We start from the raw sequence: 12,924 nt of genomic DNA on the forward strand, positions 1-12,924 counted from the left end.
TAGATGTGCCTACCACAAGATAGGCCTTTTGAATAATTAATGTTTCTATTAAGTGCCATGGGGCCTCCCACCGTGGGCCATGAATATTGAAGAGATGTAAGCCCCTGCTAACAGCAGAGGGAACAACATCAAATGAAGCTGGGAGATGAATGGGCAAATGAAAGACATCGCTTCAGTAGGCCTTGGCCGTGGCTTTTTTATGAGTTTACAGAGAAACGAAAAGGCTACTCAGCCTTCTAGTGACAGGGAATATAAACATCTGTCGGTAGCTTTTGGAAAGAAAATTGTAGAATTCCACAATTTGTCTCTCCCACCCTCATGCAAGTGTATGCTAGGTTATTGTTGATTTTTTTGCATACCACATAGATAGTACCCGTCAGTCCATATCAGACTGTTAATGTAGCCCTGCGAGTGCTTCTGCACCATCAGGGTGACAACCTACATTAGACCCTCCACCTTAAAACTCTCTCATCACAGCCCATATCTCTCAGCTCACCACCAGACATTTAAGACCCCATAAAGGATTTAGGATGTAGTTTATTCGGATACAAGTGACCAGTGGGGTTTTATCAAGCCCATTAAATGCTACTCACAATTAAATGTGACATGCTCAAATTAGTCTGAGCAGAGTCCAAAGACAGTGAGATCAGCAGGAAGCTTCTAAATTATATCAAGGAGCATTTACTTGAGTAATACTTTATTAATCACCAATGGGAAATTTTGTTGTTGCGGTGTACATACTAAATAGATAATGATAAGGAGGACAAATAAACATAAAAAGGGTAGTCACTGCTCACTATTGTAGCAGACTTGAAGAAGTCTCTGACTGAGGACACTCCATTGCTTAATTAGCATGTTGTATGGAGAATTTATTGTGTTGTCCATTATGTTCAGAAACTTGTGCAACATTCTTTTTTTGCACAATCAAGTAGTTGCTCCAGATGAGACACCGGCACAGAGCCAGCCTTTATCATTTTGTTCAGTTTCTTTCTGCAAAGCTAAATTTACGGTGGCAAGAAGAACCCATCTACTGTTGGATTGGGCCAGAGAAGTTCTTTAAAGCTTTAGACACAAAATCATGTTGTAAAAAGTAGGTCTATATTTAAAACACTTAAACAGTAACAATGCTGATATTGTATTTCTTAATGCTGGACATTATGTTTAAACATTGCTGATTTGTGGTGAGAATTCGACTGGGCTCGGTTATAGTTACAATGACATGTCAGGCTTGCATAGCCTAAAGGCAGCTGGGTTGCTTGGGTATTACTTTCTGCTATATATATTGAGTTTAGCCACAGCTGCATCAGCACATCTTTCCCCACAATTATTTCAGCTGAATATGTCAAGACTACGCTGACAGACTGACAAACTGGAAGCCCATTTTTCCCTATTTCTATGTTGCAGTTTTAGTTTCCCATAAGAGAACCTTTCTTTTCTGGAAGCTCTTTCTTTTTTATTAGAATGTTTCTCTTTTCAATTTAGGCCACCCCTCTTAAGTCTTTCAGAAGTATGCTTTTGGCCAAATACTATGGATTGTCTAAGGAAATAAATGATCCCTTAAGCTGAGGAGAGATAGATTATGCCAGATAAAGTGCAATAGTGTGAGCTGGAATAGAGGCGTAAAAGCTGACAGGCTGTTTGCTGGGAATTACCCTCTATTGACAGTGTGACAATGGCACACAGGCAGAAGCACTGCTGGTAAAAGGATTACACAGGGAGCATGGAATAGTGGGATTGGGTGGAAACAGGGGGAATAAGGGCAGTAGGGTGTGCATGCATGTCAAATAAGGTTTCCTCTTCAGTCTGAAAGTCTGCATGGTGAGACAAACAAGAAAGCTGGTGCTTAAAGGGGGAAGATGTGTCACTTAGCCTGAAGTAGATGAGATGATGAAAGCAAAAAAGATTCAATCATGAAGATATCGCACTGAAATGAAATGACAAACTCTGCCTTTCAAAAGATTATCTACAGTATATAACTCCAGTTCATTCCCTCTAGCCTGTGAATCATCAATGTTATTAGAATTGGGTGTAGCAGAAATTCAAAAACTGTTTTGTGTACAGAAAGCATTCGTTATAGATTGAGCCTCATTTGTTTGTAAGAAATGCAGAGGCAAAGAGTTGCTTCTTTCATTTCTCACAGCCTGAAGACATTGGTGGCATGCATCTTTGAAGTGCTTGATTTTCTGTGATCCTGATGAACCAAGGCTCTGTCTGCCAATGGGGAGCTCAGTCAAATAAGTTTCATGCATGGATTAGACTGTCTTCCTGGGCTTAGTCCACCATGGGAGGTGCTCTGTTTCAGCCTAAAGGGTACAGAGAAGGGGTCTCCCAAGCTTTTAGCATGGCCTCCTATGATATAGCACTGCTGTCCTGTCACCATTCCGGCTTCACCTACGTGATCGGCTTATGGGGCTGAACAGAGCGATATCCACTTTTCCCCCTACTGCTCATCCCATCCTCTTTATTCCCTTCTTTCTTTTTGTCCCTCTCTCTTGTTTAAAGTTCAAATCTGGTATTCTCCCTCTCCATTTTCTTCTCTTCTGTCCTCTCTCAGACCATTACATTGCTTACGTAACTTCACTAAGTCTACTCGAATTGATGCTGCCATTGCCTGACATGGATATATTTAGCCATTATGCCTCCCCCCCTCCAACTCCCCTTATATACCCTGCAAGCCCAAGCAGTGCTAAAAGATTAATGTATTCAGACCCCTCAGGCAGAGCAGTGACACACTTAGTTTACATCCAGAGAAATTAATGTCCACTGAATCTAGATTACAAAGCCGGAATCCCACCAGGAAGCTGCAATACCCTAGTGGGTGTTGAAGGTAGAGAGGGGAGTGTGTACAGCACCTCCTAAAGGGTTGCTATCACATGGCGACCTGCACCTCAGTGAGCGGTTACTACTGTCTGTTGGGTTTTCCCTTCTCTTGCACAGCCAGTAATAGCATATTGATTGTTTACATAGCACTAGCAGCTACACACAGTGAAGTGACAGTCATCCCCTCCCTGCTGTCCTCCTCTTTCTTTTTTTCCTGTTCAATATTTTTTCCTCCCCTGTCAACTCTCTTGGTCTTTCTTTATCTTTTTTCTGTTTTTTCTTTCTCCCGTTTCCTTCCTTTCGTCTTTTACTTTTAAAGGTCTGGATGATAGCCAGGTTGGAGCCTCAACAGGGCTCTGCAGCACAGAAGGCACTGTGCCACACTGTGCCAAGGTCATGCTGGGCAGCCATATTGCATTTTATGAGTAGGTAGTCTGCATTAAGCATTAATATGGCCCCTTGTTAGATTTACCATCCATGGCAACAGCAGTAGAGTCTGAGCAGGCAGTTATCCAAGCATTCATAATCGCTCTTACTTGTTTACTGTGAAGTGTCTTTTATGCAGTTTACCTGTGCAAAGTTTATTCAAAGGATTTGTAAAAGATAAGAAGGGTTTACAAGTGTTTTTTTTCTTTTGTGTTGGGATGTATAGACATATTTTTACATAAATAACAACAAAATATGTACCAAAAGGTACTTTATGTTATTAGAATATGCTCTTGACACACCGATTTGTGGCATGTCCTGACATTCTATGGATTTATAAGTGGGGATTGCTTTAAATTGCTCTATAACCACCTAAACCAAAAGACCATATTAACCCTTGAACGTCTACAGACTCATGTACTCATGGATAATTGCTAATATTGTTATCCAGATTCATTACTCTAAAAAAAAAATACATACATCTTTTATAAACCCTCTAGGTGACCCCAGTGGCTGGACCCCCAGAAGGAGGCACGCGGGTGACCATCTATGGAACAAACCTTGGTCTGGCTTTCTCTGATATGGTGGGAAATGTAGACGTGGCAGGGGTGACTTGTACCCCAATAGAGGAAGGCTACATTATCGCTGAACAGTAAGTCACATAAACAAAAGATATATAAGAAATATTTTCAATCCATTGCTATTGAATTTATTCGCTGAAAGTTAAGCAGCTAGGAATTTTTTTCTATCCAGGAGAGCCTCAGAATTTGTAATGTTCAATACCAGCACTTTTAATACTTGAAATTAAAGAATCAATATTATAATATTCTTATGAGAATATGGTATGTTTTATATTCCATGCGCTAATATTAAACCACATGATTATTAAGTACAGTGTCTGCTTAAATAATTACTAACTGTAGCGGTTAACATTAGCTCCTCTCTTCAGTAAGCGTTTGCTCTGGTCCTCTTTTAGCATCAGTTCTGTTCCTCGGGTAGCATTAGCTCTGCTCCCCATTAGTTAGCATAAGTTCTGCTCCTCTGGCTGAGTTCATGCAGTTTGAGTTTATTCGCAGTATACGGAGCCCAGTAAGTGCCACCTGGAGAAAAAGAAAACCTCACGGTTTTTCACAGTTTTTTTGTTTGTTTGTTTTTTTCTCCTGGTGGCACTTGCCAACCTCTGAAGAGGCACAAACCACGTGTGTTGTTTTCTTTTTCTTTTTTTTTTTCCAAACATCCACTTTGGGTGTTCGTGTGTGTGTGTGTTGTTGCGCTAACACATCGCTGACTAAATGTTTATGGAACAATGCTAATGATAGCATATGCATAACGTTTGAACACAATCTGTACTGGGGACATTTGTAAATCTTAGTGACTGAAAAAAAAAAGATTACACTTTATCCTAAAAGATTTTCGTCATTTCTTCAGTTGACTTGCAAATTTATGTTTATATTTGCATGATCATTTTGTATTGAGCATTTTAGGGTTTCACAAGATAGAGATTTGAAAAGACAAATATTGATTAAATCAGTTAACACTCATAGCACTGTGCATCAAGTCTTCGGTTTTGATACATTATTTATGGGCTAAAACAGCCCAAATATATGCATATTGAAACACAAACTAGTTTTCCACACCATCTCTGTCTGAATAAGGACTGGAGCAGGGCCAAACTGTCTGGTCATAACGTTTTCGTTACAACCCCACAGCATGCTAACCCATTTCTCTCTCTGCTGCTAATCTAGTCAGCAACAACCCCACAACAGCTGTGTGTGTTTACTTGTGTTTACCTCCTTAATTGTCCCACGCTGAGTGTACATCACGTTATGGCCTGTCCCGTTTACCCTGAACTAATGAAACATGGCCCGTGCTTCACAACTTGCTCATCTCTCCTAGACATGCAGATGTGTGTTGACTTAGAAACCCAGTGCCTTATGGTTGTTTAACATCCTCAGGTGATGCAGGCCTCACATGGGATACACGAAGATTTAATGCTTTAATTTACCTTAATATACATTAACATGTTTAGATCAGGAATATGTTCATTGCCTTTGGTTACTGGGATTTTTTTGTAATTTAAAAGCTTGTATGCAGCAGGGACAAAATGCTCATTATGCAGCTACTGTAGATTAAGAAAAAATATTTAGTGGTAAAGAATGTAAGAAAAATCATATGGAAAAAAATTAAGCACAAAAATGCCTTGAAATACTATATAAATACTTCAAGGATTTTTTAAAGACAAATATATGTAATTCTATACCCACAGATTTGCAGACCAGAAGAAGTCATGTATGGGCAGCTATGAAATAGTGTCAATTTCTTTTTCTGAGACAGAGATAACACGCATGTAGTAGAGAGAATGAACACACACACAAGCTTACATACAGGCTATCGCAGTCATGGCTCTCAGAGGAGCCTTTAACCCTAATTCTTTCCTTGGCCTACTTCTGCCATCAGAATGAGAACTGCTAACCACTGCACCACTGCTGCAACTCATACTTTCATTGTTACAGGGCTGTACGAAAATAAGTACAATACAAAAGTTACTCTTGCACATATGTCTTCGTAAAGTTGCGACTAACCGGTTGGTTATTTTGATATATACATATCAGGATGTTTCTGTGGTAAAGTAATAGCTCATGACATAATGTGTCTATGGCTCCAAGCCCATAGCGATTAAAATTCGCAATGTGCCTCTTGGTAGTACGGGACAATTTGTCAGCAGCACACTGATCTGACAGCACTTTAATCCAAGTAGGGACAAGTTGGAGGTTTCATTTATGTAGCACATGAAAAAAAATTGACTTAGCAAAATTAAAAAACTAACCTATGACTTTTTTATTATAACTTTGAAAGAGTCGGACTGATCTTGTGCTGAGTTGAACTTCCATTGGACTCCTCTGGGCTCATATTGGTTTCTTTAAATGCATGACCTAATGTGACTCTTGGTGCTTGTTTTCAGCCTTCACTCAGTCACCAGCCCTCCTAAGACAGAGTGGACTGGAATAAGAAGAAGAAGAAAGAAAAACACACAGTCAAAATAATTTTTTTTTTGTAGTGCCTTATTTGAGTCCTCGTTGTTCAGAATTCCCTTTTAAAGAAAGCCTTTTTTTTATATAGACATAAGGGGGAGAGCCAATGGAACATATTTCCAAAAAATTGCCGCTTAACAAAGGACCAGTCCAGCAGGCATTTCAAATGGGAAAGCAAGTGAATTGTGTCTCTTAGGCTTAGTCAGAGGATGATATTAGTTCTGTCAGCAGGTAAATCCTCCTTTAGCCTCTGTCTTCCACACAGTTCAACCTATACTGCAAAACTCCCAGAGTCATTTGTTGTAATTCAGATGTTCAGCACTGGAGAAACAACACATCTGCTCTGCTTCATCAGCTCTACTCCTACCTGGCCTGCCATCTGCCTCACCACATATTCTGTCTCACTTTGCACACAGTGATTGCTCCTTGTACTTTATTACTGCACGGCACCAGCAATCAATAGACATTCTCTCTTTATTATGTCATTTAATCTTGTCACCTGCAGTGCTGGGTGACACCTGATCACATGGTATGATAGGACTGTATTGATCCAGCCGTGCGATTTACATTAGACTTGAACCACATTTAGGGGCAGCAACGCAGTCAGGGGGCTGGTTGTTGGTCGGAAATTTACTACGATCAGGTTTGGGTGTGTTGGAGTGCCTCGGGAGTAGGGGCATTGGTCTCATTTAAAAACTGTCATCAAGGGGGTCCCGGTCGATTTCTGGATGTATCCTGTCATGAAATTACAGTGTGAAGCAACAACAGAAGATTGCAATAATAGCAGTGGAATATAAATAAGTGTCAAGCAGAGAAGTGTTTTGATTACTTTTTTGCAACTTCTTTCAAGCATGCAAACAAGATTCTGAGTTTGAGGATAATATTTTTTTATTTTGAACATCGTTGACTTCTCTCCCCCTTTTTGCAGGATAGTGTGTGAGATGGCAGCGGCTCCTGGTGACAACAGACCTGGTCCAGTCCAGCTGTGTGTTGGCGAGTGCAGACCAGAACTCAGGGCTCGCTCCTCACAGCTCTTCTCCTTTGTGGTATGCCTGCAGTTATACTACGTTGTGAAAATATTCTATAATTCGTATTCAGTTTGCTATAATTTGAGGCAGACAAAAGAGCTGTATTCTAAATGGAATATGCTGATAGTTCAATGAAAAGGGATTTCTTCATGCAATTTAACTGTTTATGAGCCTCAAGCAAGTAAAGATTTGAGTTTCCATGCCAACCACCAGTGTAATTAAGCAGCCCTATGCATGCTTTTAGGTTACACATGGAATATAATTCTTTGATTGACGGCATGAGAACTTCAAGAGGTTACAGAAATACAACACTACTAAGTGGAGGTGGAGCAAAATATTGTAACATTTCTTGAAAGTGTCCTTTTTTAAATAACTTTAGGAGATTTAATGTGATCGGATGCATTCAAAGGCTCATGATATAGACAGACCATTGGATAAAGAACTTGCGCACATTACCTGCCGACCATCCTAACACAGTCACACTCACATTTCCCAGTCTCTGTTATCCACAGTCTGACCAACTTGCAGCTAACAGATAATCTGCTTTCCCATTTGTGCTCCCCTACACCTTCGCAATTAACTCTCCCTTAACAATTAACAGCAGTGTATAATTACTGCTGTTGTTTTCAGAGCACCTGCTTTAATCTTGCACCTTGGAAGTCACACATACTGACTTCCAAGACGCAGTTGTGAGTTTTGTCAGTGTGGTGCTCTTGGCACCACACCAGGGTTTCCTTCACTAGTCTTTTCTCTTTTTTTTGCCACCATTACCACAGTGAAAGGGCGTGGAATTCCTCCAAGATTCCTCCACAAGCCCAAGTTTGCTGCTGCGTCAATTCCCATGGATTGCACCTAATATTTAAGAGTGAAATAAGAGTTCACAATCACACACTGGTTCTTCAGCTTTCCTTATACACAATTTCTGTGTAGGGAAATAGTTAGTGTTAAGGACAGGTTTAGTTGTTTATACTCATCTTTGTAGAGATAGAAGTGTGTGTGTTTTTTTTCTATGTGCACGTGTTCCTAAAGGCGACCACTACTGTGTGTGTCTCCCCATATAAAAATGTCTCTGTCTATGTGGATATTTCTCCTGTGTCTGTGTGTCTGTGCGATGGCAACCTAGCTTCTTGCTGCTGTAAACACTAGTTATTTTCAGACTGTCTTTAAAAAGCTTCACTCAGAACAACTCAGCAATGCACAACACGTAGTAGTAGCATCTCTCAGGGATTCTAAGAGCTCTCGGTTTTATCCCCTTTTCTCCCACTAGCACTGCGCTCCACTACCATCAGCCTGGCAACATGAATAACTCTAATTTGCTTGGGATCTGTGATAATACATGAAGTTGTAAAGTGTTACCACAGGGCTTCTTCCTTGTTTACTCTTGACAGTATTCATCTTTAGTCAGCCTGTTGGTCTCACTCATTGTCCCTTCGCTCTGTTTCTTCTCTTTCCCTTTAGATTAGTGTCAGGTCTGTCTAACCTCTCTGTTTCTTTGCACCGGTCTCTGTTTTGTAGACTCCAACAGTCACAGGCCTGTCCCCTAGCAGAGGTCCAGAGTCTGGAGGCACTAAAGTGACCATACTGGGAGATAACCTTGGCGCTGGCAGCAGTGTGACTGTTCAGTTTGGAAACCAGACATGCGAGTTCTTTGGGTAAGACTTCCCTCTTGCACCCATTTATGTAGATGTGCTACCACCAGCTTTATTGGGTTTCTGTTTACTACTGTTTACCACCCCACGTACTCAGTATACACTGTTTTTTATGGAGGGCCAAAACGGCCTTAATCCAAAATAAATATCATGGTTTAATCAAGAAATATGCTATATCCAATAAATGCTGCAAAAATTAAATAAACACTTAATTCAGACAATAAGTAATTTGTAAAATTTTAAAGAGATTTCATTTTTAACTATATTGATTATATTAATTGAATTTAAATTAAATTTTGTACTCCATTTGTTGATTTAATAATTTCTTATTAATCTATTAATATATTAATTAATGTATTTATTTAATGTAAAATAATGTTTTCATTTTACACTATTTATGATTAAATATTTTTTTTATTTATATATTTTATTTATTTATATATGTATCTATTTTGGTGTTATTTTCCCAGACTTTCTCCTTGTATTAATTTCCCCAAAGAATATTTTCATTTTTCAAGATTTTCTGCCTCTGGTGTATGGCACAATGTGTGGTGGTTAGCACCCTCACCCCCCAGCAAGAGGGTTACGGTTCAAATTAAGAGACAAAAGTACGTACAAGAGACAAAACAAAACACGAAACATAGGATAACTAATACAAGCTACCAAAGTACAAAAAAGAACTGGTTAAGTACAGCTATAGTTTTTTATAACTTTTTGAACCTACTACATACATCGCTGTTCAAAATGTTAGATATACGGCGTGTTGTAAGCAAATCTAAAGACAAAAGCTGTTGTTCTCACAATGATGTGGATTGTTGCCATTAAATAAGTCACTATATTTCTGTTTATTTTCCTCTGACATTACTGAGAATTCCCCCAAGGAAAGTCTCTCTCTTTCTTTTTCAGAAAATTGTGTAAATCTTAGTAAGGTTTTGATCACCTACAAAATAAAATCTTGTAAAACTAACTTAAAGAAAAACCTCTCTTCTTTTCCATCCAGTCCCATCCTTGTCATTATTATTCTTCTGATTTGCTTTCGACAACCCTCCTTACCCCAAACTACCGTTTTTTTTATTCACCCCACGCTCACAGTTTACTTCCATTTTTCCTTACAAATCCTTCCTTCTGTAACTGAGATGCTCCCACATACCCTCTTTCCAATCCTGAAGATACCTATTTTAAGCCTTGCAACAGTAGTCTGCCTATATTGTTGTAAGGCTGAGGAGTCACGCCAGCTTTAATGAGATATGGAGCTAATTGATGGTTTGTGCTTTTGCACTGTTTTCTTGGCATGGGTGAAGAGGAGGCGAGGGGAGTTTCTATTACAAGTGCTCCTCTACTAATGAATTGGGACAAATTCATAAGGTGTGCAGGTAGATAATGGAGTCTTGTAGAGGAAGGGGAAGCATACTGTAGCAGTACACACAAGTATCGGAGGTATTGTGTGTGTGTGTGTGTGTGGGTGTGTGTGTGTGTGTTACATTGTGTGCAGGGTACCTGTGTTCACGCCATGTTCTAAGTCAGATAATTACAGAACAGGGCTGGTAGAACAAATTGCATAATATATTCTGTTGCTGTGGGTGGTGTCTTTTGCTGATGTAAATTGATTAATATTTTAAGTAATGTACTATTTAAATAGATGTCATTAGTTTATCTTTTTTCATCTATTCATGTCACTGATGATATGGATGATTGAAAAACTGCATTAATGTCAGAATTCTTTTCCACTTGAAGGCGGACCATGACAGAGATAGTGTGCTACTCTGCCCCTTCTTTGTCTGGGATCGGCCCAGTTCAGATCAGCGTGAGCGTGGATCATGCCCAAATCAGGGAGAGTCTCACCTTCGAGTATATAGAGGACCCTACTGTCCAGCGTATTGAGCCAGACTGGAGCATTGCAAGGTAACAATAAACTACCAATACCTGTAACAAGTTAATTTCCTAATGAGGGATTAATAAAATCTTATTGTATCATGTTGTATTGTATTGTATCTTTAAATATCTTATTTTTCTTATCTTATCTTATCTTAAACACACCCCACAGTTATTTTATCCACACTCTCCCCAACCAACCTTGAGCTTCTGACACCAAGTCAAGGATTTCCTTTTCATCCAAGTCTTTAGAGCCAGTCAGTTTAGGCCAGCGGCAAAAGGCAGACAGGAGTCAATACTGCACTTTCAATTAGCTTTTGGTTTTCTTCCAATTAGTCTGGATCCGATAGAAAAGCCTCATACATTTGAGAGGGTGGCCAGTGAGACTGAGATTCTCCCATGAAACCCAGTGTTGACCAATTTGTTAAACATTTATGACAGACAGATATACTCACACACTAAACAGACAATAATTGAAAGGAGGAGAGGGATGAAGATTGAATGGTGGTGATTAAATAGTGTTCACTTGAACAATGAAATGTGTCAATCTATAGCAGATGGCACAGGCTGACAAGATTTATAGAGTTTACAGACAGTGCAAGGTCCGTCTACAATAAATCAGTATCCATGGTGTTACAATAAAGTGAACATAGACTGAGAGCCGAACATATGCTAATCTGACATATATTATTCCAACACTTACTAAATCTTTAGTCAGCCTGCCACATTGACAGGAGCAGGCTTCCAGTACACCTCACTGTTGTCATACCACCACTGCTTCTTAATATGCTTCAGCTGTATTGGTATTTCTAGTACAGATCTATGCCAGTTGATTGTAGCTAGCAGAATCAGTTGAAATTCCTCTTCAATCATCTTCCACTCCAAAGGCTATTACCCCTTAAAAGAAACTGGCGATGAGATTCGATTTTTAATGCATTTATTTTCATCTGATGGGGAGCATTTTGAAGAGGTACATCAAGGTTCAAAAGTTTAGTTGAGAATTGACTTTTGGACTGCTTTGCTTTTCTAATTATATTCTTTTGTATAGATTCAACTTTAAAAGCTACATTTTTAAGAAATTCAGAAACAAAAATTGACAAACGTGACTATTCAAAGTTGTGAAATTAAATTTTTTTTCTGTTTGCTTTGTCTGTTGTTATTTGTTTGTTTTCAGCGGTCACACCCCTCTGATGGTGACAGGGACCAATCTGGATGTGGTTCAGGAGCCCAGGATCCGAGTGAAGTATGCTGGCCGAGAGTCTGTCAATGTAAGTACAACCAATCTTTGTCCACCATGTACTGTAGCTGCATGTGCAACAGAAAATGTTGAGTGTAGCTACTACTTTGCACACTGTTTTCATGTGGGATAATATACTCAAGTTAGGTTCTAGTTGACACACCAAATGCTGATATGCAAGCAAGCCAAGTGATGTTTAGTCCCTTTGGTGCTCTCCACCTCTCTAACTTATGCCTCAACTCAGTCTTCTTAAGCAATGAGCATATGAGTGATAGTGCTGGCAGTGAGAGTGATCTGCGTGCAGTATTTATTGAAGACTTTCAATCTATCCATCCGCCCATCCATCCACTTTTTTCCACTTATCTGTGTCAGGGTCATGTAGCCAGCCGTCTAAGCAGAGCCTCCCGAAGCTTTCTCCTCCCGCTACCCCTCTTCTGCTCTTCTCAGAGTTCCCAAGGCAGTTGAAAGACATAAACTCTCCAGCATGTCCTCAGCATGCCCTGGAGCCTCCCTCTGGTTGCAAATGTCCAAAACAACTTACCTGAAAAGCATGCAGGGGGCATCCTAACCAAATTCACAACCTAAACTATCTTTTAGATAGATGCTGAGAAGCTGTGGCTCTGCTCCAAGCCACTCTGAAATAATTGAACCCCCAACCTTTAAGAGTCAAGCAAATACCCTTTTGAGAAAGCTTATCTTGTATCCACAATAAAGTTCTCTTTATCACTACTTACAGCTCATGACGATAGTTTAAGACAGTAATGTAGATTGAGCAGGAAGTTGACAGTTTCACCTTTTTGGCTCAGGTTTCAGTTCACCACCGCAGTCTGATAGAAAAACAAGATTTTCAGACTGTATAC

At 39.7% G+C, this 12,924-nt stretch overlaps 1 protein-coding gene across 1 annotated transcript in view; it reads left to right on the top strand.

Annotated features, from left to right (window-relative positions):
• The window catches only part of plxna2 (plexin A2), a 185,074-nt gene that overhangs the window by 127,318 nt on the left and 44,832 nt on the right, over window positions 1–12,924 (top strand). Inside the window, exons 13-17 of the mRNA XM_072366282.1 lie at window positions 3,747–3,898; window positions 7,207–7,324; window positions 8,822–8,958; window positions 10,690–10,857; window positions 12,002–12,095. Of these exons, the coding sequence (XP_072222383.1) occupies window positions 3,747–3,898; window positions 7,207–7,324; window positions 8,822–8,958; window positions 10,690–10,857; window positions 12,002–12,095 (669 nt within the window). The remainder of the gene's footprint in view (window positions 1–3,746; window positions 3,899–7,206; window positions 7,325–8,821; window positions 8,959–10,689; window positions 10,858–12,001; window positions 12,096–12,924) is intronic.

This window comes from Leuresthes tenuis, unplaced genomic scaffold (genome assembly GCF_036924035.1).
Source record: "Leuresthes tenuis unplaced genomic scaffold, fLeuTen1.0.hap1 SCAF_16, whole genome shotgun sequence".
NCBI lineage: Eukaryota > Metazoa > Chordata > Actinopteri > Atheriniformes > Atherinopsidae > Leuresthes > Leuresthes tenuis.